This window comes from Budorcas taxicolor, chromosome X (genome assembly GCF_023091745.1).
Source record: "Budorcas taxicolor isolate Tak-1 chromosome X, Takin1.1, whole genome shotgun sequence".
Classification (NCBI taxonomy): domain Eukaryota; kingdom Metazoa; phylum Chordata; class Mammalia; order Artiodactyla; family Bovidae; genus Budorcas; species Budorcas taxicolor.
The window spans coordinates 9,525,745-9,549,847 of record NC_068935.1 but is presented as its reverse complement, the minus strand read 5'-3'; the positions used below and the strand labels follow the sequence as shown (position 1 = coordinate 9,549,847).

Here is a 24,103-nt window from a genome sequence, read left to right as displayed (position 1 = left end):
AGTAAGGATGGTGGTTATAGGAACATCTGTGGGCAAGTTGTTACAGGAAAATTCATAATGGTGTGAAAACATGCTTGGTGAGTTAGAGTTAGGGTCAGAGGCACAAAAAAGAGGCTAGTGTGGCTGGAGAACAATTCATTGAGCAAATGTTGAAGTATACATTATACCAGGAATTACTATAAGGATATGTTAATGAACAAATAAACAAAGATTCCTGCCCTCCAGGAATTTATATTTTTCCACCAGCAGGAGATGGCCAATTTAGAAAAATAGCATATAAATAAAATGTATTGTATTCTGAAAAGTGGTAAACAATTGGGAAGATAATAAGAAACCAACAGTGGAATCAGGATTTCAGGGAGAAAGTGAAAGTGAAAGTTGCTCAGTTGTGTGTGACTCTTTGTGACTCCATGGACAGTCCATGGAATTCTCCAGGTCAGAATGCTGGAGTGGGTAGCCTTTCCTTTCTCCGGGGGATCTTCTTAACCCATGGATCGAACCCAAGTCTCCCACATTGTTGGGCAGATTCTTTACCAGCTGAGCCACAAGGGAAGCCCAAGAATACTGGAGTGGGTAGCCTATCCCTTCTCCAGTGGATCTTCCCAACCCAGGAATCGAACTGAGGTCTCCCACATTGCAGGCTGAGAAGGTTGGACGCAAATACCCTGAATGCCCCTTGCTATTAAAGGGGTCGCAGTTTTCTCCTTCCCCAGAGAAGGGCGTGGCCTCTCACTGCAGTATTCTTGCCTGGAGAATCCCCCGGACAGAGGGACCTGACGGGCTACAGTACGTGGGGTCACAAAGAGTGGGACAAGACTGAAGCAACTTAGCATGCATGCAGTTTTCTCCTTTATGCTGCTTTTGTCAAATGTCAATGTCATTGCTATGCTGGCTTTACTGCGCAGAAGCCAGAATACATTTTTCCCTATCTGGTGTGGACTCAACACCTTGTTTACCATAGGAGAGCCCTGTGGACACTAAAGTCTGATGGATTTTTTCATCAAGCGCTAAGTCGCCCACCAGGCCCCTCGTCCATGGGATTCTCCAGGCAAGAATACTGGAGTGAAAAGTTAAAAAAAAAGAATACTGGAGTGGGTTGCCGTGACCTCCTCCAGGGGATCATCCTGACCCAGGGATCGAACCTGCACTCTGGCGTCTCCTGCAGTGGCAGGCGCGTTCTTTACCACTAGCGCCACCTGAGAAGCCTCTTTTTCAACAAGGGGCCAATCGTTTTTAAGTTCAGTCTCTGTTGCAAAGCCCATCGATGTGGACATCAGTTCTCTGAGTTTGAGTCCTGGCCTGGCAGAAACCCTGGCCAGGCGGTATCTAGGCCACACAGAGAGACATTGTGCCCAGCTTTCCACCCAGAGGGTTCTAGAGGCGAGGAGCTGGCGCCTCAGAGGAACCCTCTCACCCATAAGCCTCTCTGCCCTCAGTCCCTGTGGGCGGGTCTAGAATTGGCCCCGCCTCCCAGTGCCTAGCTGAGTAAGTGAGTGGGTGACATCTGACCCGAACTACACCAATCCAAGTGCTCTTCCGGTGAGGAACCGTTAAGACGCCAGTAGCCTCCAGCACGGCGCCTTGTTGGCAGCGACCTGTGGAGAGGGAGGAACGCGCTGCCATTGCTGGGGTCTTAGACGTCTCAACTATTTTCTGACTCTTCTTCCAGTCAGGTACGTCTCAACAGTATTCTTTGTATAAACTATGTCTCTACTGATATAAATGAAATTACCTAGGACCAAAGTTTGGGGATTAATCAGAAAGGTGATCGATTGAATTGCTCGCCGGCCAACTCTCCTGTCCACCCTCTGTTCAACCCTCTTTCCTTACCTGTGATTAGCTTCAATTTTGTGGTTTATCATTTCTTGCTCTCTTTAAAATCCCTCGATCGTGCTGCGCTCCTTTAAAAAATCGTGTTTCTAAAAAAAAAAAAAAAAAAATCGCGTTTCTTTGCGTCTAATTATTTTTGTGGTTCGTATTGATATGCCCAGAAATCGAACCGAGGTCTCCTTCATTGTAGGCGGATTCTTTACTGTCTGAACCACGAGGAGCAGATAAATATTCATCTACACTTTGGAAATGGTTGCACTTTCATTTATATTAACGGGCCCTCTAAACAGGAAATGACAATCCACTCCAGTATTCTTGCCTGGAGAATCCCATGGACAGAGGAGCCTGGCAGGCTACAGTCCATGGAAGCGCAAAGAGTCAGACATGACTGAGAAACTAACACTCTCACTTTCAAACCACTTTGAAATAGTTTTTTAATGGATCACGAGGCACGAACATTTATCCATCTTTATATCCATCGTCCTAACCGTATTTCAATTGGTTAAACTATTACTAAAAGGTAAGATTTATAGTATAACCGTGGGGCTTCCCCTGTGGCTCAGCTGGTAAAGACCCCACCTGCCAATGCAGAAAACCTAAGAGACGGGTTTGATCCCTGGGTCAGGAAGATCCCGTGGAGGAGGACATGGCAACCCACTCCAATATTTTTGCCTGGATAATCCAATGAACAGAAGAACCGGGTAGCTTACAGTCCATAGGGTGGCAAAGAGTCGGACAAGACTGAAGCAATTTATCACACAGATATCATTATGGTTCCTTTCAGCAGTGAGTGAATCTTTTTAAAAAAGTTTTTTTGAAGTAACTTCAGACCCGAAAAAAAATTTGCAAAAAACAGTATAGAAAGCCTTCATCCAGATTTCCCTAATGTTAACATCTTACATAGGCATAGAAAAATTATGAAAATTGAAAATTAATATTGATGCAGATACTTTATTTGAATTCTACCATTTATCCCGGTAATCTCCTTTTTCTGTCCCAGCATCCCATTCCGGATACCACATTTGGCCGTCATTTCTCTTTAGTCTCCTCCAGGCTGAGAATTCCTCAAGCTTTCTGGGTCTTTCCCAACAGTGACAGTTTTGGAGATACTGGTCAGGTATTTTATAGAATGTCTGTCAATTTGGGTTTGTCTGGTGTTTTCTTAGGATTAGATGAAAGTTACACATTTTTGGCGATAATCCCTGTTTTATCTCCTCTCCTTCATTCTAATGGTGATGGAGTGATTTCAACCATAGGGATCTGGGGGTGGCTGCTGAACATACACACCTGACACTGGACAGGTGCTACCCACAGCAGCTTCTCAGTAATGTTCACTCACTGCCTGGGGGTGGAGGACACTGCTGGCTAGGTCGAGCCTCAGGGAAGTCATGCTCTGGAAGCGAGTGAACAAGCAGGGCTGTGGGAGGCAATCTGTAGTAACAAGAGGAGGAGGTGACCCTTGGTTCCCAATGAAGGATGTGATTAGCTTGTTTGAATACTTCTGTGGGCTGGTGGGGAACTGAAACCTGATAGTCAGGGGCAAGCAGACACTGTGGCTACTTCCTATGATAAGGCTGCTTTGGGGCTAGGGGAATTCTTGCTGGGAGCCACAAAGAGGGATAGCATTCTTCTCAGACTTTTAGTCACTGCTTTTATTATTATTATTATTATTATTACTTTACAAGATTGTATTGGTTTTGCCATACATCAACATTAATCTGCCACAGGTGTACACGTGTTCCCAATCCTGAACCCCCCTCCCACCTCCCTCCCCATACCATCCCTCTGGGTCATCCCAGTGCACCAGCCCCAAGCATCCTGTATTCTGCATCAAACCTAGACTGGCTGATTTGGCCTACAACAAATATGACTAAAAGGTGACTTTCTATTTCCTTATTCCTACCATATTTGTTCACTGGAATTCTGTAGAGCTGTCTTTTATCCCTCATATTTTTTACAAATTTTCAAATTATAAAATTTTATAGAATGCATTTCTAATTATCAAATCACATAAGTAATCAAATTCTTTATGTCAATATTGATTCATGAATAACTTTGTTATATTGTGACTTATAATCAAATTATATCATTATTTAGTTTCTTGCATTTTTCCAGCTTTGGTGATTAGGAACTCCTTCTTGTGGAGTTTGTGTTCTTTGAGCACGACCTGGTTCTTTTCTGTGTACTTCCTTGCTGGCATTATAAGGTATTCCTGTTCATCTTGTGTTTTTCTTTCCCCACCATGACCCTGAAATCAGAAAATTTCTGCCAAAGCCTGTGTTTTCTTTCCTTGGAAAATGACATTTAGTAACTGATATCTCCCTGCATGTTCATTGCTACTGGGGTTTCCTTGCAGCTAGGTCTTCCTTTTCCATTCCTAAATGAAGGAAATATATTGTCTGTATATACTTATGCTTCCAGATACATTGGAATTTCTCTAGCTAATTCTGTAGATAGTGAAAGCCAGGAGCTCACACTGATACTTCTTTTTTTAATTAATTAATTAATTTTAATTGGAGGATAATGAGTTTACAATATTGTGATGGTTTATGCAATATATTAACAATCCACTCTAGCCTTATTTGTCACTTCTTTGTCTCACCTGGCTCTCCTTATCTTCAGTATTTACTTATTTGTTCACACCTGATTTTACATGATGTAGTTGCAGAAATGCTACCAAATGGTTAGATAGTGTGACCGACCTAATGGACATGAATTTGAGCAAACTCTAGGAGATAGTGAAGGATGGGGAGACCTGGTGTGCTACAGAGACAGGGATTGCAAAAAGTCAGATACAACTTAACCACTAAACACGAAACACGCACCTGTTAGAAGCAGATCTGATGACTTGTGTTTGTGTACACTTCTTTATATCTTAAGCCTCAGAGGATGCAATCAAAGTAGTGTTTCCCCAAGTTGCTTAGCTTAGCTATTTTCTTCCTCACCCCTTCTCTTGTGGTTAAGACATTAATTTGTAATATATCTAGGTTAATTTGTTGGTGTTTCTAATTTGAGTTTGCCTTCTCCCCCCATATCCTAGTTCATTTTAATTTTTCACTTAATCTTGGGGTATGTGAAACACTACTGTGATTCAGACTCAGGGCTACACAAAAACACATACTGTAGGAGTATGATTCTTTCCCCATGTCTTCCACCCCCTTCCCATTCCCCATTTCTTTTCCACAGTCCCCCTGTAGATAACCAATCTGGTTATCTGGTTGAATCTTTCCTGTATTTACTCAACACAAATGAATAGATACATATGGGTTTTCTTATGTGCCATTGTTTATTAAATGAAAGATAGCATTTTCTAAAGCTTCTTTGCACTTTTCCTTTTTCAGTAAACAACATTCCATTAAAAAACTCCTTATTCTGTACTCCTTCATTCTTTTTTACAGCTACATTGGATTACACTGGCTTCTATAGGGGCATTTCTGGAGAAGGCAATGGCAACCCACTCCAGTACTCTTGCCTGGCAAATCCCATGGATGGAGGAGCCTGGTAGGTTGCGGTCTATGGGGTCGCTAGGAGTCGGACACGACTGAGCGACTTCACTTACACTTTTCACTTTCATGTCTTGTAAAAGAAAATGGCAACCCACTCCAGTGTTCTTGCCTGGAGAACCCCAGGGACGGGGAGCCTGTGGGCTGCCGTCTATGGGGTCGCACAGAGTCGGACACGACTGAAGCGACTTAGCAGCAGCAGCAGCATAGGAGCATTTCAGTTGTTTTCAACATTTCGTAATGATTAATACAAATAGTGCTGCAGTGAGTAACCCTGGGTACACGTATTTTTGTGTTGGTGGAAATGTCTCTTCAAGTTTCATTCCCAGCAATAGGATTGTTGGGCCAAATGTTAAATGCATCTGTAGTTATGTTGCGTTATGGCTGAGCCACTTTCACTTTCACTTGCCATACATTAAAAAAATCTTTTTAGTCACATAGAATGTTCTTTTCTTTAATCACCTCTGGAAATTTCAGTCACAATTAGAAAGCCTTTCCCAATGCTGATATTGAAGAAGAATTCTGCCATATTTTCTTCAAGATTTTGTTATGGTTTCATTTTTTTGTTTAGATTCCTGAACCCATTTACAGTTTATTTTTGTGGATGGTATGTCATGGATCTACACTATTTTTTTGTCTCAGTTGTTGCAGCATCATTTATTGAATGTTCATCTTTGCTTCAGTGATTTTACATGCCTTTGGATCATATACTAAAATCCCCAACTATAATTGGTGTTATTCTGAGTTTTTTATTCTATGCCACTGGCCTATTAGTCTATTCCTGTACTGGTACCCCAGTGGTATAAATTTAGAGCTTTATAGCGTGCTTTTATGTCTAATATGATTACTATTCACTCATAGGTTTTCTTTTTTACTTGTATCCTGGCTATTCTTGCATGTTTTTTAAAAAAAAAATGAACTAAATTATCCATTGGTCTAACTCCATAAAAATGTTCACTGATATTTTTGAGATTATATTCAATGTATACATAACTTCAGAGGGAATCAATATGTTTTTAATGCTGAGTTATTCTATCTAAGGTCATTGAAAATCTTCCTACTTATTCAAGTTTCCTTCTATGTTGTTCAAGAATGTTTACAAATTATCCTTGTATAGATGCTCTCGTTAAGTTTATTTCTATACATTTAATCTTTGTTATTGCCATTGTATATGGGATTTTCTCTCCTAATGTGTCCTCCAGCTGTGTGTGTGTGTATGTAAAAACAAAGACTAGTAATATTTGTATGTAACTTTATATCCTACTACCTTGCTGAATTCTCTTTGTTTTAGTTAATTTGTCATGGTTTCTATAAGACTCTTCAGGTGTGCTATGATATCACCTGGACAGAGTCGGCTTTACATCTTCTTATCCATTCTTAAAAACCTTATTGGTTTCTCTAGTCAACTGACTAGTGCTTGCTGTTGAAGACTGAACAGGAGTGATACAGTGGGCATACTTTTGTTATTCCTGACCTTATTGGAAAACCTCTGGTACTCCCCCACTAAATAAAGTACTTGCATGAGGAACTACTTACATAGCTTTTATCATGTTAATAATGCATCCCTGATTCCTATTTCTTGAGTTTTCTTTTTTTTTAACATGAATGCCTATTGAAGTTTCCCAAAGATTGGTTTGGCATCTATGATGATAGTCATATGATTATTGTTCAGTTGCTATGTCATGTCTGACTCTTTGCAACCCAGGCTCCTCTGTCCTCCCCTGTCTCCCAGAGTTTGCTCAGATTCAAGTGTATTGAGTCAGTGATGCTCAATTCTCTGCTGTTCCCTACTCCTTTGGACTTCAATCTTCCCAATATCAGGGTCTTTGTCTTTAAATACGTTACCGTGGAGAATGATATCAATGAAATTCCTAATATAGAGCCAGCCTTGTATTAATGGAATAAGTTCCACTTTATCACAGTATACTACTTTCTAAATGTACTGTTGGATGTTTGCTAATATTCTATTTAGAGTTTTGGTATCTGTTTATGTTTTAGTATCCTACTTGCTTCCTAAAAGAAATAAGGGACGTTTCCTTCCTTTCAAATGTTCTTAAACAAGTCATAAAGCTTTGGTACTATTTGATCTTTGATGGTTTACTAGAATTCACCAATAAATACATCTGAGAAAGGTGCTTCTTGGGTGTAATTCTTGTAATAACTTTATCCATGTGAAAATTGGCTGATTTAAACTTTCTAACGCTAGAGTCAGAATTTTGGTAGTCTGTATTTATCTAGTAAGTTACCTATTTCATGTGGATTTTCAAGTTTATATGAATATAGGTTGACAAATAATCCCTCAGTTTTTAAGCTTCAGTGATTATTTCTCCTTTTTCATTTATTATTTAGCCTGTCTCTGTGATCTTCCTTCTTTCATCAAGCCAGCTTATGGCTTGTCTGCTTTGAAAAACGGGATTTCAGTTTGTTATTCTATTTTGTGTCTCATTCATTTCTGCTTTTAACGTTTTTTTTTGTTTTTTAGTTGTTCTTTTTCCCTAGGTTTTCTTTTCAATTTTCTGAGGCCATACTTTAATTCATTTATCTTCATTCATTTATTTTTACACATTAATGTGTTTATGGCTGTGAACTTGCCTTGGATCACTGCTATAAGTATCTCCCATATATTCTGATATGTAGTATTTCATAGTCATTCTTTATAATTTGAGGTTTTTTTTTTTTTAACTCAACATTTTTAAAGAAAAGTAAAAAATTTTGTTCAGGCGGAAAAGCCTTTCTGTTTCAATTTTTGTTAAGAACTTTTGTTGCATTGGGATTAGAAAAGATTGTTTGTTACATTTCTACTTTATAGAAATTAATAATATCATCTCTGTGAGATAATTATGATCCATCACTGACAAGTGTATATTCTCTAGTCTCTTTTTTTGTTGTTGTTTATTTTAATTGGAGGCTAATTAGTTTACAATATTGTGGTGGCTATTGCCATACATCAACAGGGATCAGCCATGGGTGTACATAGTCCCCCAGTCCTGAACCCCCCTCCCAGTTCCATCCTACCCCATCCCTCTAGGTTGTCCCAGAGCACTGGCTTTGAGTGCCCTGCTTCATGCATCAAACTTGCACTGGTCATCTGTTTTACATATGGTAATATGCATGTTTCAATGCTATTCTCTCATATCATCCCACCCTCGCCTTCTTCCACACAGTCCAAAAGTCTGTTCTTTACATCAGTCTCTCTTTTGCTGTCTTGCATATAGGGTTGTCGTTACCATCTTTCTAAATTCCATATATATGCGTCTATATACTATATTGGTGTTTCTCTGTCTGACTTACTTTACTCTGTGTAATAGGCTCCAGTTTCATCCATCTCATTGGAACTGACTCAAATGTGTTCTTTTTTATAGCTGAGTAATTGTCCATTGTGTATATGTACCACAACTTCCTTATCCATTCATCTGCCAATGGACATCTAGATTGTTTCTGTGTCCTAGCTGTTGTAAACACTGCTGCAATGAACACTAGGTACATGTACATGTGTCTCTTTCAATTCTGTTTTCCTTGGTCTGTATGCCCAGCAGTGGGACTGCTCGGTCGTGTGGCAGTTCTATTTCCAGTTTTTTAAGGAATCTCCACACTGTTCTCCATAGTGGCGGTGCTAGTTTGCATTCCCACCAACAGTGTAAGAGGGTTCCCTTTTCTCCACACCCTCTCCAGCATTTATTGTTTGTAGACTTTTTGATGGTAACCATTCTGACCAGCATAAGATGGTACCTTATTGTTTTGCTTTGCATTTCTCTGATGAATGATGTTGAGCATCTTTTCATGTGTTTGCTAGCTATGTGTATGCCTTCCCTGGAGAAACGTATATTTAGCTCTTTGGCCCACTTTTTGATTGGGTCGTTTATATTTCTGGTATTGAGCTGCATCAGCTGCTTTTGTATTTTGAAGATTAATTCTTTGTCAGTTGCTTCATTTTCCTATTACTTTTTCCCATTCTGAAGGCTGCCTTTTCATCTTTAGTTTCTTTTTTGTGCAAAAGTTTTTAAGTTTTATTAGGCCTCATTTGTTCGCTTTTGTTTTTATTTCCATTACTCTGGGAGGTGGGTCATAGAGGATCTTGCTGTGATTTACATCAGAGTGTGTTCTGCCTATGTTTTCCTCTAAGAGTTTTATAGTTTCTTATCTTACACTTAAGCTTCCCTGGTGGCTCAGAGGTTAAAGCATCTGCCTCCAATGTGGGAGACCCGGGTTCTATCCCTGGGTTGGGAAGATCCCCTGGAGAAGGGAAATGGCAACCCACTCCAGTATTCTTGCCTGGAGAATCCCATGGACGGAGGAGCCTGGTAGGCTACAATCCATGGGGTTGCAAAGAGTCAGATACGACTGAGCAACTTCACTTTCTTTCTTTCACTATCTTACATTTAGATCTTTAATCCATTTTGAGTTTATTTTTGTGTATGGTGTTAGAAAGTGTTCTAGTTTCATTCTTTTACAGGTGGTTGACCATTTTTCCCAGCACCACTTGTTAAAGAGATTGTCTTTTCTCCATTGTATATTTTTGACTGCTTTGTCAAAGATAAGGTGTCCATGGGTGCGTGGATTTATCTCTGGGCTTTATACTTTGTTCCATCGATCTATATTTCTGTCTTTGTGCCAGTGCCATACTGTCTTGATGACAGTAGCTTTGTAGTATAGTCTGAAGTCAGGAAGGTTGTTTCCTCCACTTCCGTTCTTCTTTCACAGGATTGCTTTGGCTATTCGAGGTTTTTTGTGTTTCCATACAAATTGTGAAATTATTTGTTCTAGTTATGTGAAAAATACTGTTGGTAGCTTGATAAGGATTGCATTGGCTCTATAGATTGCCTTGGGTAGTGTACTCCTTTTAAGCTCAACATTCAGAAAACAAAGATCATGGCATCCGGTCCCATCACTTCATGGGAAATAGATGGGGAAACAGTGTCAGACTTTATTTTTTGGGGCTCCAAAATCACTGCAGATGGTGACTGCAGCCAGGAAATTAAAAGACGCCTACTCCTTGGAAGAAAAGTTATGGCCAACCTAGATCGCATATTCAAAAGCAGAGACATTACTTTGCCAACAAAGGTCCATCTAGTCAAGGCTATGGTTTTTCCAGTGGTCATGTATGGATGTGAGAGCTGGACTATAAAGAAAGCTAAGTGCTGAAGAATTGATGCTTTTGAAGTGTGGTGTTGGAGAAGACTCTTGAGAGTCCCTTGGACTGCAAGGAGATCCAACCAGTCCATTCTGAAGATCAGCCCTGGGATTTCTTTGGAAGGAATGATGCTAAAGCTGAAGCTCCAGTACTTTGGCCACCTCATGCGAAGAGCTGACTCATTGGAAAAGACTCTGATGCTGGGAGGGATTGGGGGCAGGCGGAGAAGGGGACGACCGAGGATGAGATGGCTGGATGGCATCACGGACTCGATGGACGTGAGTCTGAGTCAACTCCAGGAGATGGTGATAGACAGGGAGGCCTGGCATGCTGCGATTCATGGGGTCGCCAAGAGTTGGACACGACTGAGCGACTGAACTGAACTGAACTGTACTGATTCTTCTAATCCACGAACATGGTGTATTTCTCCATCTCTTTGTGTCATCTTTGATTCCCTTCATCAATGTTTTAGCATTTTCTATATATAGGTCTTTTGTTTCTTTAGGTAAATTTATTCCTAAGTATTTTATTATTTTCATTGCAATGGTGAATGGGATTGTTTCCTTAATTTCTCTATTTCTTCATTGCTATTGTATAGGAATGTAAGGGATTTCTGTATGTTAATTTTATATCCTGCAACTTTACTATATCCACGGATTAGCTCTAGTAATTTTCTGGTGGTTATTTAGGGTTTTCTATGTAGAGGATCACATCATCTGCAAACAGAATTTTACCTCTTCTTTTCCAATCTGGATTCTCTTTTTTCTTTTTATTCTCTGATTTCTGTGGCTAGGGCTTCCAAAATTATGTTGAATAGTAGTGGTGAGTGTGGGCACCCTTGTCTTGTTCCTGACTTTAGGGGAAATGCTTTCAATTTTTCACCACTGAGGATAATGTTTGCTGTGGGTTTGTTGTATATGCTTTTATTATGTTCCTTCTATGCCTGCCTTCTGGAGAATTTTTCTATCATAACTGGGTGTTGAATTTTGTCAAAGACTTTCTCTGTGTCTATTATTTCCACCATTCTATTTCCCACCTCACTTCTCTTCTCTTCTGCCTCAGTGATTCTACCACTGGTTTCCTTCAGAGTGCTTTTAGTCACAGTTATTGTATTGTTCACTAATGATTGACTCTTCTTTATTTCTCGCAGGTCCTTTTTAAACATTTCCTGCATCTTTTCAATCCTTGACTCTAGTCTGTTTATCTGTAACTCCATTTTGTTTTCAAGATTTGGGGTCATCTTTACTAGGATTATTCGAAATTCTTTTTCAGGTATACTCCCTATATCCTCCTCTTTTGTTTGGTTTGGTGGGTTTTTGTCATGTTCCTTCACCTGCTGAATATTTCTCTGCCTTTTCATTTTGTTTAGATTGCTGTGTGTGGGGTGCCCTTTCTGCAGGATGAAAGTTCATGGTTCCTTTTAATTTTGGAGTCTGCTCCCTGTGGGTGGGGTTGGACCAGTGACTTGTCAAGCTCTCCTGGTTTGGGGAGCTTGTGTCTGTATTCTGGTGGGCGTAGCTGGATCTCTTCTCTCTGGAGCACAATGAAGTGTCCAGGAGTGAGTTTTGGCATGTTCATGGCTTTGGCATGGCTTTAGGTAGCCCCTCTTTATTATTCAGGGTCTGTTCCTGTTTTGCTGGAGAATTAGCATGGTGTTTCTTGCACTGGAACTTGTTGTCTTTTGGGTGGATCTTGGTTTCAGTGTAGGTATGGAGACTTCTGGGTGAGCTCTTATCTGTCAATGTTCCCTGCAGTCAGGAGTTCTCAAATATTCTGTCGTTCTGGAGTTAACCGTCCTGCATGTGGCTTTTGGTCCTACTCTTACAGTTGCCTCAAAACTTCTTCATCTATACAAAACAGAAGATAAAACTCCTAGGTTAACGGTGAAACAGTTCTCCACAGCCAGGAACACCCAGAGAGGTTCACAGAGTTATGTAGAGAAGAGAAGAGGGAGGAAGGAGATAGAGGTAGCCTGGAGGAGAAAAGGGAGAGTGAAAAGGGAGGAGAGCAATTAAGCCAGTAATCAAATCCCTAAGTGAAAATGGACACTAAAGATTGGATTCTTAAAGGTACAAAATTGATAATAAATACCAGATATCAAAATTTAAAAACCTAGAAGTTAGGCTTTCAAAACGACAATAAAAATAAATAAATAAATGCAAAGTCAACCACAAAAATAAAAAATATATATATACAATTTGTTTTTAAAGCATTTTTTAAGGTAATTGTAGGCTATAAAAATGAAAGTTAAAAGAATAAAAAGGAATTGAAAAATTTTTTTAAGTTAAAAAGTTATAATACTGAAATTATATCTAGGATTTCTCGGGAGATATTATGGGCAGTGTGGGGTCACTTCAGTGTCAGATGATCCCTTGTTTCAGCTTGTACTTGTTCTCAAGATCTCTAGGTGCCCCTCAAATTCACAGTCTGAGCATTAACTGCAGAGTTTTAATCTGTTGCACCTGTCACTTCCGGAGCAGTTCCCCCTGCTTTATTTATTTTGGCTTCCTCTGTTTGCAGATCTCTTCAGTGTCTAATTTCTGCCCTGACAAGAGGGGGTGAATGTGGCCACTGATTTAGGCTCACTTGTTCAGTTGTGTTGTGGGGAGAGAGGGACACTACAAACATATACCACTGGCATGTGTGGGGAGTGATCGCAGTGGATGGACCACACCAGTTTGGCCACAGCCCAAGGTGGTGTGTACTTTCTGGGTCCACACTGCTCAGGCTCCAGAGTGCTCTGCAAGGGTGCTGTCCCAAGTGGGCCCTGTATTTCGTGCACTTGCCAGGTCTAAGCCGCTCAGGTTCTTGGGTGCTGCACAGGGGCACAGATCCAGATGGGCTGTGCGTTTTGTGCCCTTCCCAGGTCCAAGCAGCTCAGGCGACCAGGTACTTGGCTAGTGCACTGTCCCAGGTGGGCCACGCATCTTATGCACCTCCCTGGTTACAGCCGCTTGATTTCCCAGGTGTGCTGCAAAAGCACAGCCCCAGGTGTGCCAGGTGTCTCCTCTCAGGAGCTGATCTCAGGCTGTGACAGTCCTGGCAGATGTGAACCATCCAGGGTCCCAGGAATGCATGGTTAGCTACTGGGAGCCTGCTCACTATTTGGTGGAAGATGTGGTCTCTGGGGCCAAGACTGCAGCAGCTCCTTGCCTTCTGGCTCTGGCTGTCACACACCTACCTCTCTGCCTCTGGGGATGGAGGGCCCTATATAGCAGCTGGCTTGCTTTCCTTTAGTATTCGTGCAATCACTTGTTCTGTGAGTGTGCCAGGGGTCACCATGCGGCATTAGAGTCTTTCATAGGAAAGTTTTTTTTTTTTTGGTCTCTCTGGCAATCGCATGGTTTGGGTTGCTATCTCACATGAAGTCCTTCAGATTGTCCTCAGGGAATTCAGGCCCAGTCCTTACCCTAAGGACCAATGATGCAGCCTGTGCCTCTCTGCCCAGCCCCACATTCCTGGTGGCAGATGCCAGTGTCTGTGCCACTTCTCCATCTCCACTTGTAGTTGCGGTTAGGTGGGTATTCTGTTTTTGTTTTTGTTATTTTTTTCTCCTGGTTATGTTGCCCTCTTTTGTTGGCTATGACGGCTACTCCATTTCTTCTAAGGGATTCCTGCCCACAGTAGTAGATAGAATGGTCATCTGAGTTAAATTCACCCATTCCAGTCCATCTTAGTTCGCTGATTCCTAGAATGTTGATGTTCACTCTTGCCATCTCCCGTTTGACCACTTCCAATTTGCCTTGATTCATGAACCTAACATTCCAGGTTCCTATGCAATATTGCTCTTTACAGCATTGAACCTTGCTTCTATCACCAGTCCCATCCACGACTCGGTGTTGTTTTTGCTTTGGCTCCATCCCTTTGTTCTTTCTGGAGTTATTTCTCCACTGATCTCCAGTAGCATATTGGGCACCTACCGACCTGGGGAGTTCATCTTTCAGTGTCCTATCTTTTTGCCTTTTCATACTGTTCATGTGGTTCTGAAGGCAAGAATACTGAAGTGGTTTGCCATTCCCTTCTCCAGTGGACCACATTCTGTCAGCTCATCAAAAAAGTAAGAGAGTTCCAGAAAAACATCTATTTCTGCTTTATTGACTATGCCAAAGCCTTTGGCTGGGTGGATCCCAATAAACTGTGGAAAATTCTGAAAGAGATGGGAATAACAGACCACCTGACCTGCCTCTTGAGAAATCTGTATGCAGGTCAGGAAGCAACAGTTAGAACTGGACATGGAACAACAGACTGGTTCCAAATAGGAAAAGGAGTACGTCAAGGCTGTATATTGTCACCCTGCTTATTTAACTTCTATGCAGAGTACATCATGAGAAACGCTGGGCTGGAAGAAGCACAAGCTGGAATCAAGATTGCTGGGAAAAATATCAATAACCTCCGATATGCAGATGACACCACCCTTACGGCAGAAAGTGAAGAGGAACTAAAAAGCCTCTTGATGAAAGTGAAAGAGGAGAGGGAAAAAGTTGGCTTAAAGCTCAACATTCAGAAAACGAAGATCATGGCATCTGGTCCCATCACTTCATGGGAAATAGATGGGGAAACAGTGGAAACACTGTCAAACTTTAATTTTGGGGGCTCCAAAATCGCTGCAGATGGTGACTGCAGCCATGAAATTAAAAGACACTTACTCCTTGGAAGAAAAGTTATGGCCAACCTAGATAGCATATTGAAAAGCAGAGACATTACTTTGCCAACAAAGGTCCATCTAGTCAAGGCTATGGTTCTTCCTGTGGTCATGTATGGATGTGAGAGCTGGACTATAAAGAAAGCTAAGTGCTGAAGAATGGATGCTTTTGAAGTGTGGTGTTGGAGAAGACTCTTGAGAGTCCCTTGGACTGCAAGGAGATCCAACCAGTCCATCCTAAAGGAGATCAGTCCTGGGTGTTCATTGGAACGACTGATGTTGAAGCTGAAACTCCAATACTTTGGCCACCTGATGCAAAGAGCTAATTCATTTGAAAAGACCCTGATGCTGGGAGAGATTGAGGGCAGGAGGAGAAGGGGATGACAGAGGATGAGATGGTTGGATGGCATCACTGACTCAGTGGACATGGATTTGGGTGGACTCCAGGAGTTGGTGATGGACAGGGAGGCCGGGCATGCTGAGATTCATGGAGTTGCAGAGTCGGACACGACTGAGTGACTGACCTGAACTGAATGTTGCCCTCTGAGATTCCAAAATTCCCCATAGACATGCCTGTGAGAGGGTTTCCTACTGTGTTTAAAATTCTTCTTCACAACTCCCTCCCCAGGGACAGGTCTCCGTCCCTAAAACTTTTGTCTCTGTTTTCATCTTTTGTATGTTGTCCTACCTCCTCTTGAGGAGTTTGGGCTGCCTCTCTGGGTGCCTTGTGTCCTCTACCAATGTTCAGAAATTGTTTTGTGGGAGTTGCTCAACATTCAAATGATCTTTTGTTGAATTTGTCGGGGAGAGGCTGGTTTCCCCATCCTATTCCTCTGCCATTTCAGGAGCACCCTATTCTCTAGTCTCATACAATCTGATCAGCCTTAGACTGAGTTTGATCTATTAAATCTTCTATTGTTATTGTTTTCTCTTATTACTGTTATTTTATCTACATATCCTTCCCTTTTTACTTTTTGAAGGTGTTTGCAGTACTCCTGGTGCATACATATTCCTAAGGATTATATCTTCATTTTGAGTTTGCTTTTATCATTAAGACATGTTCTTCATCATGTTTAATGCATTGTTAAAACTCATCCTGAACCACCTATTTCCTTAACACTTTATGCTCTAGTATATGCATTTTTTTCCTCGAGTGTCATTCAACACTCCCCTATTGCATTATGATAAAAAAGGTTGTTTTATTTTCTTATACTTCTCTCATTTTACTTGCACATTTTCTGTTTTTTCACAACATAAAACTTCTGTACATTAGTCTTCTCCCCTTTCCTCCATGTTGATTTTAGTATTACATGTAAAATACTCACCGTTAGATAGTTTGGTGAGGTTTTCCTTCTCATCACCTGTTGGAACACCATCTCAGTTCCTCTTTTAGAAGATTGCTTGGCAAATATTCTGTAAAGAGACGTGTAGGGTATATTGTAAGTTTCTGGGTCGCAGTGTTGCTGTCACTCTACTCAACTTTGCAACTGTAGTGCCAAAGCATTCAGAGACAGTACATAAATGAGAGATCGTGGCTTTGTTCCAATAAAACTTTATATATAAAATCAAGCAGTGGGCTTGATTTGGGTTAGTGGGCCAGTCTGAAGACTGACCCCTACTCTAGTAGCTTTCTTAGTTGAATATAAAATCTTTATGTCAACTTTTCATCTTATTTGTTTTGGAGATTGAGGGAGAAGTCATGAGTACTCTGATTTGTGGTTTTCTTATGTATTGCAAGATCCTTAATTTTCCCTTCTGTTTATTTTTCCCATCATTACCCAAGTGCCAACAGAGGCTTCTCCCTTCTTCATTGCCTTATTCTTCCCTAAAAGCTGTATCTTTCAAAAACTGCACTTTTAAGTCATCCATGTCCCTTAAAAAGCTCCTGTTAGGAATTCCTCCCCTGCAGTCCATGCTCTCATATTCTAGGACACCTTTTCAGTAATTTTAGATGCATTCTGTGCTTAGTCATTCTGCTATAGTTTTAGATCTGCTCTAAGCCCTTTCCCATCTTCCTTCCTCTCTATCTCTTGGAAGATTTCTATGTCTGTCTTTTTTCCTGCCACAAAGCCTAGTCATGGGAGTATGAAAAATCATGCTGCGATTTCATGATTTTTGTTTTATTCACAATTATTTTGAATTTTTGGCATTCTCCATTTTAAAGGAATTGTGAGGCTTTTATGCTGATGCACATTTTCCTTCTTATTGGTTTGTGTCTTTTTGGGAAGAAATAATTTGAGGAAGGTCAAGATTGGCTTCTGCTAACTTACCTATGACTTATAATGGCATTTTATCTTATGTAAATGTGTGTATGTGTGCATGTATATAATTAAATACACACACAAGTCTATTTTCATTCTATTCCCAGAGGAGAGGTCACTTGAGTTGGCCATACAATTTGCCCATATATTTATTCAATAAGCATTTTGTCCATAGCTATCCCCGGAAACAAACAAGAGACTATAGATTTCTTCCCAGAACTTCTAAATATTCTCCATTCTGAAGCAGGTTTGTGAAGATGGACCAAAAGATCACAGCCACACTCTTCGAGCTTGCTGCAAAGAGTCTGCTGAGTAGTGAGCCTGCAGTGATGCATGCTCTGGAGAAAATCCCAAGAGGTCTCTTTCTTCCATTGTTCAGCACTGCCTTCTTGGGTGGGCATAAGAAGATCCTAAAAGCAATGGTGAGGGTCTGGCCTTTTCACTGTCTCCATCTTGGGTCACTGAAGGCACAGGAGTCATACTATGACATCTTGGAAGCCATGATTGATGGTCTGCCTATCCCCCCAGCCCAGAACTCTTCCTCTAGGTAAGTCTGTGACCAGAAGATTTATAGGGGGTCAGCAGGAGGGTATGCTGTAGCCTGGGGCAGGGGAGTATCTACCCTTCTCCCAACACTAGCCAATGAGTTCAGCAGTTGGGGTCACCTTCAGTATTTCATTGTCTTATAGAGTTGATTAAAGAATAGAGGTGATTGAGGGTACTATGAATGAATTTGACTGTGATTACATAGAAGTGGGAAATGGGCATTGAGACAGGGTAAAATCAGAGGTGAAGGAAGTGTGGGGAAAGAATGAAAGATGCTCAGTTTGTGTGGAAAGGACTTCTTGGTGAATGGTGATGAAGTGAAAACCAGGATTCAGGTGTTCTCTCCATTTCCCACCATTGATCTTGCTGGGTTATGTTCCAATCAACCACATTTCATGTGTTCTGTCTTCTCTCCTTACAGGGGCCACAAACTGAAGATCCTAGATTTAAGGCACAACTCAAAGTGTAAGACAACATGCTCTCATGTCAGGCTCACATTCCCTTTCTGTTTACAGTCATGCAAATACTCTCAGCACGCTGTCCTTAACTTAGAAAACACTCAGCATCGTGCCAGGTGCCTTGGGATGGGTAATTCCGGGTCTGAGGTTGAGTCAGCTCAGGGAACCATGGAATTACTAGTGGATATTTCCCTCAATAATACCTTGAGAACACAGCAGTTTCTCACTTTCCTCTGTAACAAAGTTGAGCAGAGCTCTGGGTTCTTGCACCTCTGCTGTAGAGATTTGCGAATCAATAGAATGTCTGCCAACAAACGTATCCTTCAGATTCTGGATCTGGGGTGCATTGATCATCTGACAATGGATCAGGCCTATCCGAATGAGATCGTCACCCTTTTTGCTGGAATGACCCACCTGCGCAGCCTTAGTTTGTCTAACACCCCCTTTAGGTCTTATAAGGGAAGGAATTTCAGGTTTTTTCTCATCCTGCTTGGGCAGCTGGAAAACCTCCAGGAGCTCAGGTTGTCTTTCTTCTACCTCAAAGATCAACTGCACAAACTGCTCAGGTGAGGGGGTTGGGAGAAATCTGGGTTCCCTGAAAACCTCATTGTTAAGACAGAGGGACCATTCTTGCATCTTCCTATGCTCCTAGTAAGCTATGTTTTCTTTCACCTCAGTGTAGGCATTGCTGGGAGTTTGAACCTAGCTGGGGGAAAATGGGGTACCTTATGGTGAGGGGCAGATGAGGTTAGTGAAGGAAGCTGTGCTCACTCATTCATTCAGTGACCGCGGGCAGACAGAACATGTTTCTACACAGATTTCTGAAAAAGACTCAGTCCTTTTGCTCCTGGACTTTATAGCTCTCTAGAGAGGAAGGGGAGGCACTCAGAGAGAAACATTAAGTTGTAGTTCTAATGCACATGCCCGTGGATGGGTCACAAGAGTTAACACTGCCAGATAATTTTGCTCCTGTATTTTCCTGAAGGCTTAGACCCTTGAATGGAGAGCTTGTCATCTGGAAAGTAAAGGAAACCCTCAGTTGGCTGCTTTCCTAGACCCATCCTCACCAAATAAGTGAACCAGATCCAACCCTTATTATTTTGTATATACTGAGTGCATGTGATTTTTTTCACTTAATCCTTCTCGTAACCCTGTATGATAATTACTGGTGTGCACATTTTCAAGGTTAAAACCCTCTTCCTGAGAGTGGTAAAGTAACTTTCTCAGGGTCCCAAATTTATAATCTCTGATCCTAAAGTCCACACTGATAACCACCTATTGGAAACTAGTATATAGCAGTTTATTCTAGAGGAATATATTCCTGTAATGTGGGGCTCTTTGCTGTCATTCTTCTGCAATAAACTTACTTTTTCTCTCTTCAGAGTCCTGCCACCTCATCTGGATACCCTGTGTCTCTCTTTCTGTGGCCTTTCTATCAGAGATGTCACTTCCCTGTCCCAGAGCTCTCAGGCTACCCAGCTCAGGGTATTGAATCTCAATAACAATGATTTCTTTTCAGAAGCTTATGAACCCTTCCAGGTTCTGCTGGAGAAGGTCTCAGGCACCATGCAACATCTGGAGATAAATAATTGTATGATGACTGATTCTGCTCTCTTGGCCATCATCCCCAACCTGAACCAATGTGTCCACCTCCGTGTTTTTAACTTTGCCTTCAACCCCATTACGATGCCTGTGCTCAGAAGCCTTCTGCAGCACTTGACATCCTTGCCAAGGCTGAGGCATGTGATTTATCCTATTCCTGTCCATTGTTACCAGGAGAGGAATTTTCATCACAGCTTGAACCGACAGAAACTCGCCGAAGTTCAGGCCCAGGTCAAGGCGATGCTGCACATGTTACACCAGGATCACGTGCAATGGGCCACTTATTCTTAGTGATTTCCGCTATATAAGAAGTGTTTCATCACTGATGCCTGGCTATTAAGTGTTCATTGTTTTACCTGAAGCCCAAGTTTGTAGAGATACATATACAAAGTTCTACTGTTCCAGAAAACTGGGGTTTAGGAGTGTTGGATATGTAACTGACCTCCATAAAAGAAAAACTTTAAAAAGGAAATAGACGAATTTGAAAGGTCCTCTGGATCTCTTGCTCACTGCCCCCTACCTCTTCTTCTCATTACTAACCAAGTTATGGCTATGTGATATAAGCTGACCAAGGCATAATACATCATATCATTTCCTTCTCCACACTGGTCCATTTATCAATCTGTGGGCACTTGACACAATTCAGATCTGTTGAAATTCTTCCTAGAGGTGGTAGTTATTGAGAAATTTTGCTCTCTAGGGACCTGCAAGTTTCCTCCGTTTCTGATTCGCTCAGGTTGTTTATCAGGACACATATGCAGGTAAAAAGAAACAGACTATGCCCACTACCTAGTGGTATCTTCATCAGCATGTTACTGCCTGATTTCTCAGGTCTCAGAACCCTGGCTTTGTTACTGGCTATTCCACACCCATTCACCAGGTATCTGTTATGATTTAGGTACTTTTCCACATACTAAAAAAAAATAAAGTCCCTGATCTCACCAAAGTGTAGATACTCCTATCGTTTACTAGTTTGTCTGTTTTCCCTAGGGCACTTGAGAACTTATTTATCCTCCATAAAGCTCCTCCCCCCCCCCTTTTTTTTTTTACATTTTCCCTTACATGATTGGCTCAAATGATATTGGCCTCTTTTGTCCTGTTGGATAGCTGCTCAGTGCTCACATCATGGCTTGAATGTTACCTCCTCAGATAGGTTTTCTGTTGTCTCTTATTTCCCCATTTAAGTAGGTTTATTCTGATGTTTCTTTGTCTTAATGTACCATGTACAGTTCCTTCATGGTGTACATTGTTCCATATGTATTTATTCTGTCTGCTCTTCCACTAGAGTTGCACTGTTCAGTATGGTGCACACTAAGCATATGTGAATACTGAGGTCTAGAAATTTGGTTATCCTCAAATGTGATGTACCCTAAGTGTTAAATGCACACTGTGTATCCAAGAGTTAATAAGAAACAAAGGATGTAGAATAACTGATTAATCATTTATGTATACTGTTTACATGTTGAAATGATAACATACTGCATATCAAAAACAGTAAAGATAAGAGAATGTAAATTCTTTATATTGTTATATGTTAAAATGATAGCATTGTATTTCAAAGAATTAGTAAGAAAAATGTTAAAATAGTTACCTGCTCATATGTTTCCAAGTCAATGTGATAAAACAAGGCATTTCAATACTTACTAAGAGAAAATACCGTTAATTAATAGATTGTTCCTAGTGTTTATATGTTGAAAGGGTAACACAGAAAATGTCAACAATTTGGTAACAAAAAATAGAATAGAAAAATAATTAGTAGTTTGTGTATAGTGTTTCCTTGTTTAAATGAAAACAGACTGCATTTTAAAGACTTAGTAAGAAAGAAAAATGTAATAGTAATTAATGATGTGTTCATTGTTTCCACGTTGAAGTGATAAAACAATTTTTAAAACTCAGTAGAAAAATCTAGTTATTTTTCCTACATGTTGAAATGAAAAACCATTTCAAAGACTTGAGAAAATGTAAAAATTAATTAATAATAAAAATAGTGAATAGCTTGTTCCTAACTGCATGTGAAGTGAAGTCACTCAGTTGTGTCAGACTCTTTGTGACCCCATGGACCGTAGCCTACCAGGTTCCATCCATGGGATTTTCCAGGCAAGAATACAGGAGTGGGTTGCTATTTCCTTCTCCAGAGGATCTTCCCAACCCTGGGATCGAACCCAGGTCTCCTGCATTGCAGGCAGACGCTTTACCATCTGAGCCAGTATGTTGTTGCTTTTTTGGAAATGATAACAAATGGCATTTCAAAGAAATGAGAATAATATGAGAATCATAAGAAAATTAGAATGCAACAATGTCACCATTACCCTGATACTAAAACCAGAGAAAGACACTACAGAAAAAAAAAAAAAAAAAAGACATGGCAACAGCTTTGATGTATATAAATAGAAAAATCCTAGACAAAATATTAGCAAAACGAATCCAACAATATATAAAAAGAACCATACACCATAACCACATAGCATTTATTTCAGGGTCACAAGGATGATACAACATTTGCAAATCAATGTGTGATGCACCATTATAACAAAAGGTAAAACTCACGTAATTATCTCAGTAGATGCAGAAAAACTGTTTGACTCAATTGAACATCCGTTCATGAAAACAACTCTCAACAAAGTTTAGAGGGAATGTGTCTCAAAATAATAAAGGCATCTGTGAGAAACCCACAGCCAGCATCTCAGAGAGCAGTGAAAAGCTGAAAGACTTCCTGCGGAATTCAAGTACAAGACAAGGATACCACTCACACCACTTCTATTTAACATAGTATTGAAAGTCCTGCTAGCCACAGCGATCAAATGAATAAATAAATAAAGTCACCCATACTGGAAGGGAAGAGAGAAAACACACCCTTTGCAGATGACATGATACTTTGTATTGAAAGCTCTAAAGACTACCTAAAAACTATTACAGCTCATGAATGAATCTATTAAAGTTGCAGGGTAGAAAATTAACATACAGAAATCTGTTACATTTCTATACACTAATAATGGAATATCACAAAGAGAAAGATTTTTAAAATTTCTATTTAAATTGCATCAAAAAGAATAAGATACCTAGGAGTACACAGCTTCCCTGGTGGCTCAGACGGTACAGCGTCTGCCTGCAATGCGGGAGACCTGGGTTCGATTCCTGGGTCGGAAAGTTCCCCTGGAGAAGGAAATAGCAATCCACTCCAGCACTCTTGCCTGGAAAATCCCCTGGATGGAGGAGCCTGATAGGCCACAGTCCACGCGGTCGCAAAGAGTCGGACACGACTGAGTGACTTCACTTTCTTTCACACGTAACCAAGGAGGTGAAAACCCTATACTCTAAAAACTGATGGAAGTAATCGAAGGTGAATAAAGAAATAGACATCTTGTGCTCTTGGGTTGAAATAATTCATATTGTTAAAATGTCCATACCACCCAAAGCAATGTACAGCTTTAATGCAATTTCTATCCAAATACCCGTGCCATTTTTCACAAAATTAGAACCAATAATCCAAAATTCATATGGAACCACAAAAGACCTCAAATTGCTAATGCCATCTTGAGCAAAAACAAAGAGGGAGGTATAACTTTCTCAAAATCCAGACTATACAACAAAGCTACAGTAATCAAAACAGCATAATGCTGACACAGAACACAGACATAGATCAATGATGTAGAATAAACAGTCCCGCAATAAACCCATGCACCTGTGGTCAGTTAACCTATGAAAAAGGAGGCAAGGTATACAATGGAGAAGAGACAGTTTTCAATAAGTGGTTCTGGGAAAACTGGTCATGTACTTGCAAAACAAAGATTAGAATTTTCTCTCACACCATATACAAAAATAAACTCCAAAAGTTTTAAAGAGCTACGTTTAAGACCTCAAACCACAAGGCTCCTAGAAGAGAACATAAGCAGAACACTCATTTGCCAGGGTCCAGCCCCGGTGGATCCAGGGTGATTCGAAGGTGGGGGGACGGAGTCGGCGTCTTTGGAAAAATACATATTTAATTACAGATATAGAGAGAGATTAGAAACGGATAGTGTAGTAGGAGATAGTGGAGAAAAAGAGGCTGAATAACTTGGTCTACGTGGAATAGCATCCATGCTCCAGATGGGAATTCAGCCAGAAAAACGAAGACCAAGAAAGAACGA

At 40.7% G+C, this 24,103-nt stretch overlaps 1 protein-coding gene across 1 annotated transcript; it reads left to right on the top strand.

The window, feature by feature from the left end:
* Positions 1–1,603: 1,603 nt before the first annotated feature.
* LOC128069367 (melanoma antigen preferentially expressed in tumors-like) lies at positions 1,604–20,264 on the top strand. The gene is made up of 4 exons (XM_052662593.1): positions 1,604–1,673; positions 17,615–17,914; positions 18,335–18,937; positions 19,754–20,264. The coding sequence occupies exons 2-4, from the start codon at positions 17,625–17,627 to the stop codon at positions 20,262–20,264; spliced, it is 1,404 nt and encodes a 467-aa protein (XP_052518553.1). The 5' UTR covers positions 1,604–1,673; positions 17,615–17,624.
* The last annotated feature ends 3,839 nt before the right edge of the window (positions 20,265–24,103 follow it).

Coding starts and splice junctions, on each gene's coding strand:
- LOC128069367 (XM_052662593.1), top strand. CDS start 17,625: ATGGACCAAAAGATCACAGCCACACTCTTCGAGCTTGCTGCAAAGAGT. Junction 17,915..18,334: donor GCCCAGAACTCTTCCTCTAG/GTAAGTCTGTGA, acceptor CTCTCCTTACAG/GGGCCACAAACTGAAGATCC. Junction 18,938..19,753: donor CAACTGCACAAACTGCTCAG/GTGAGGGGGTTG, acceptor TTCTCTCTTCAG/AGTCCTGCCACCTCATCTGG.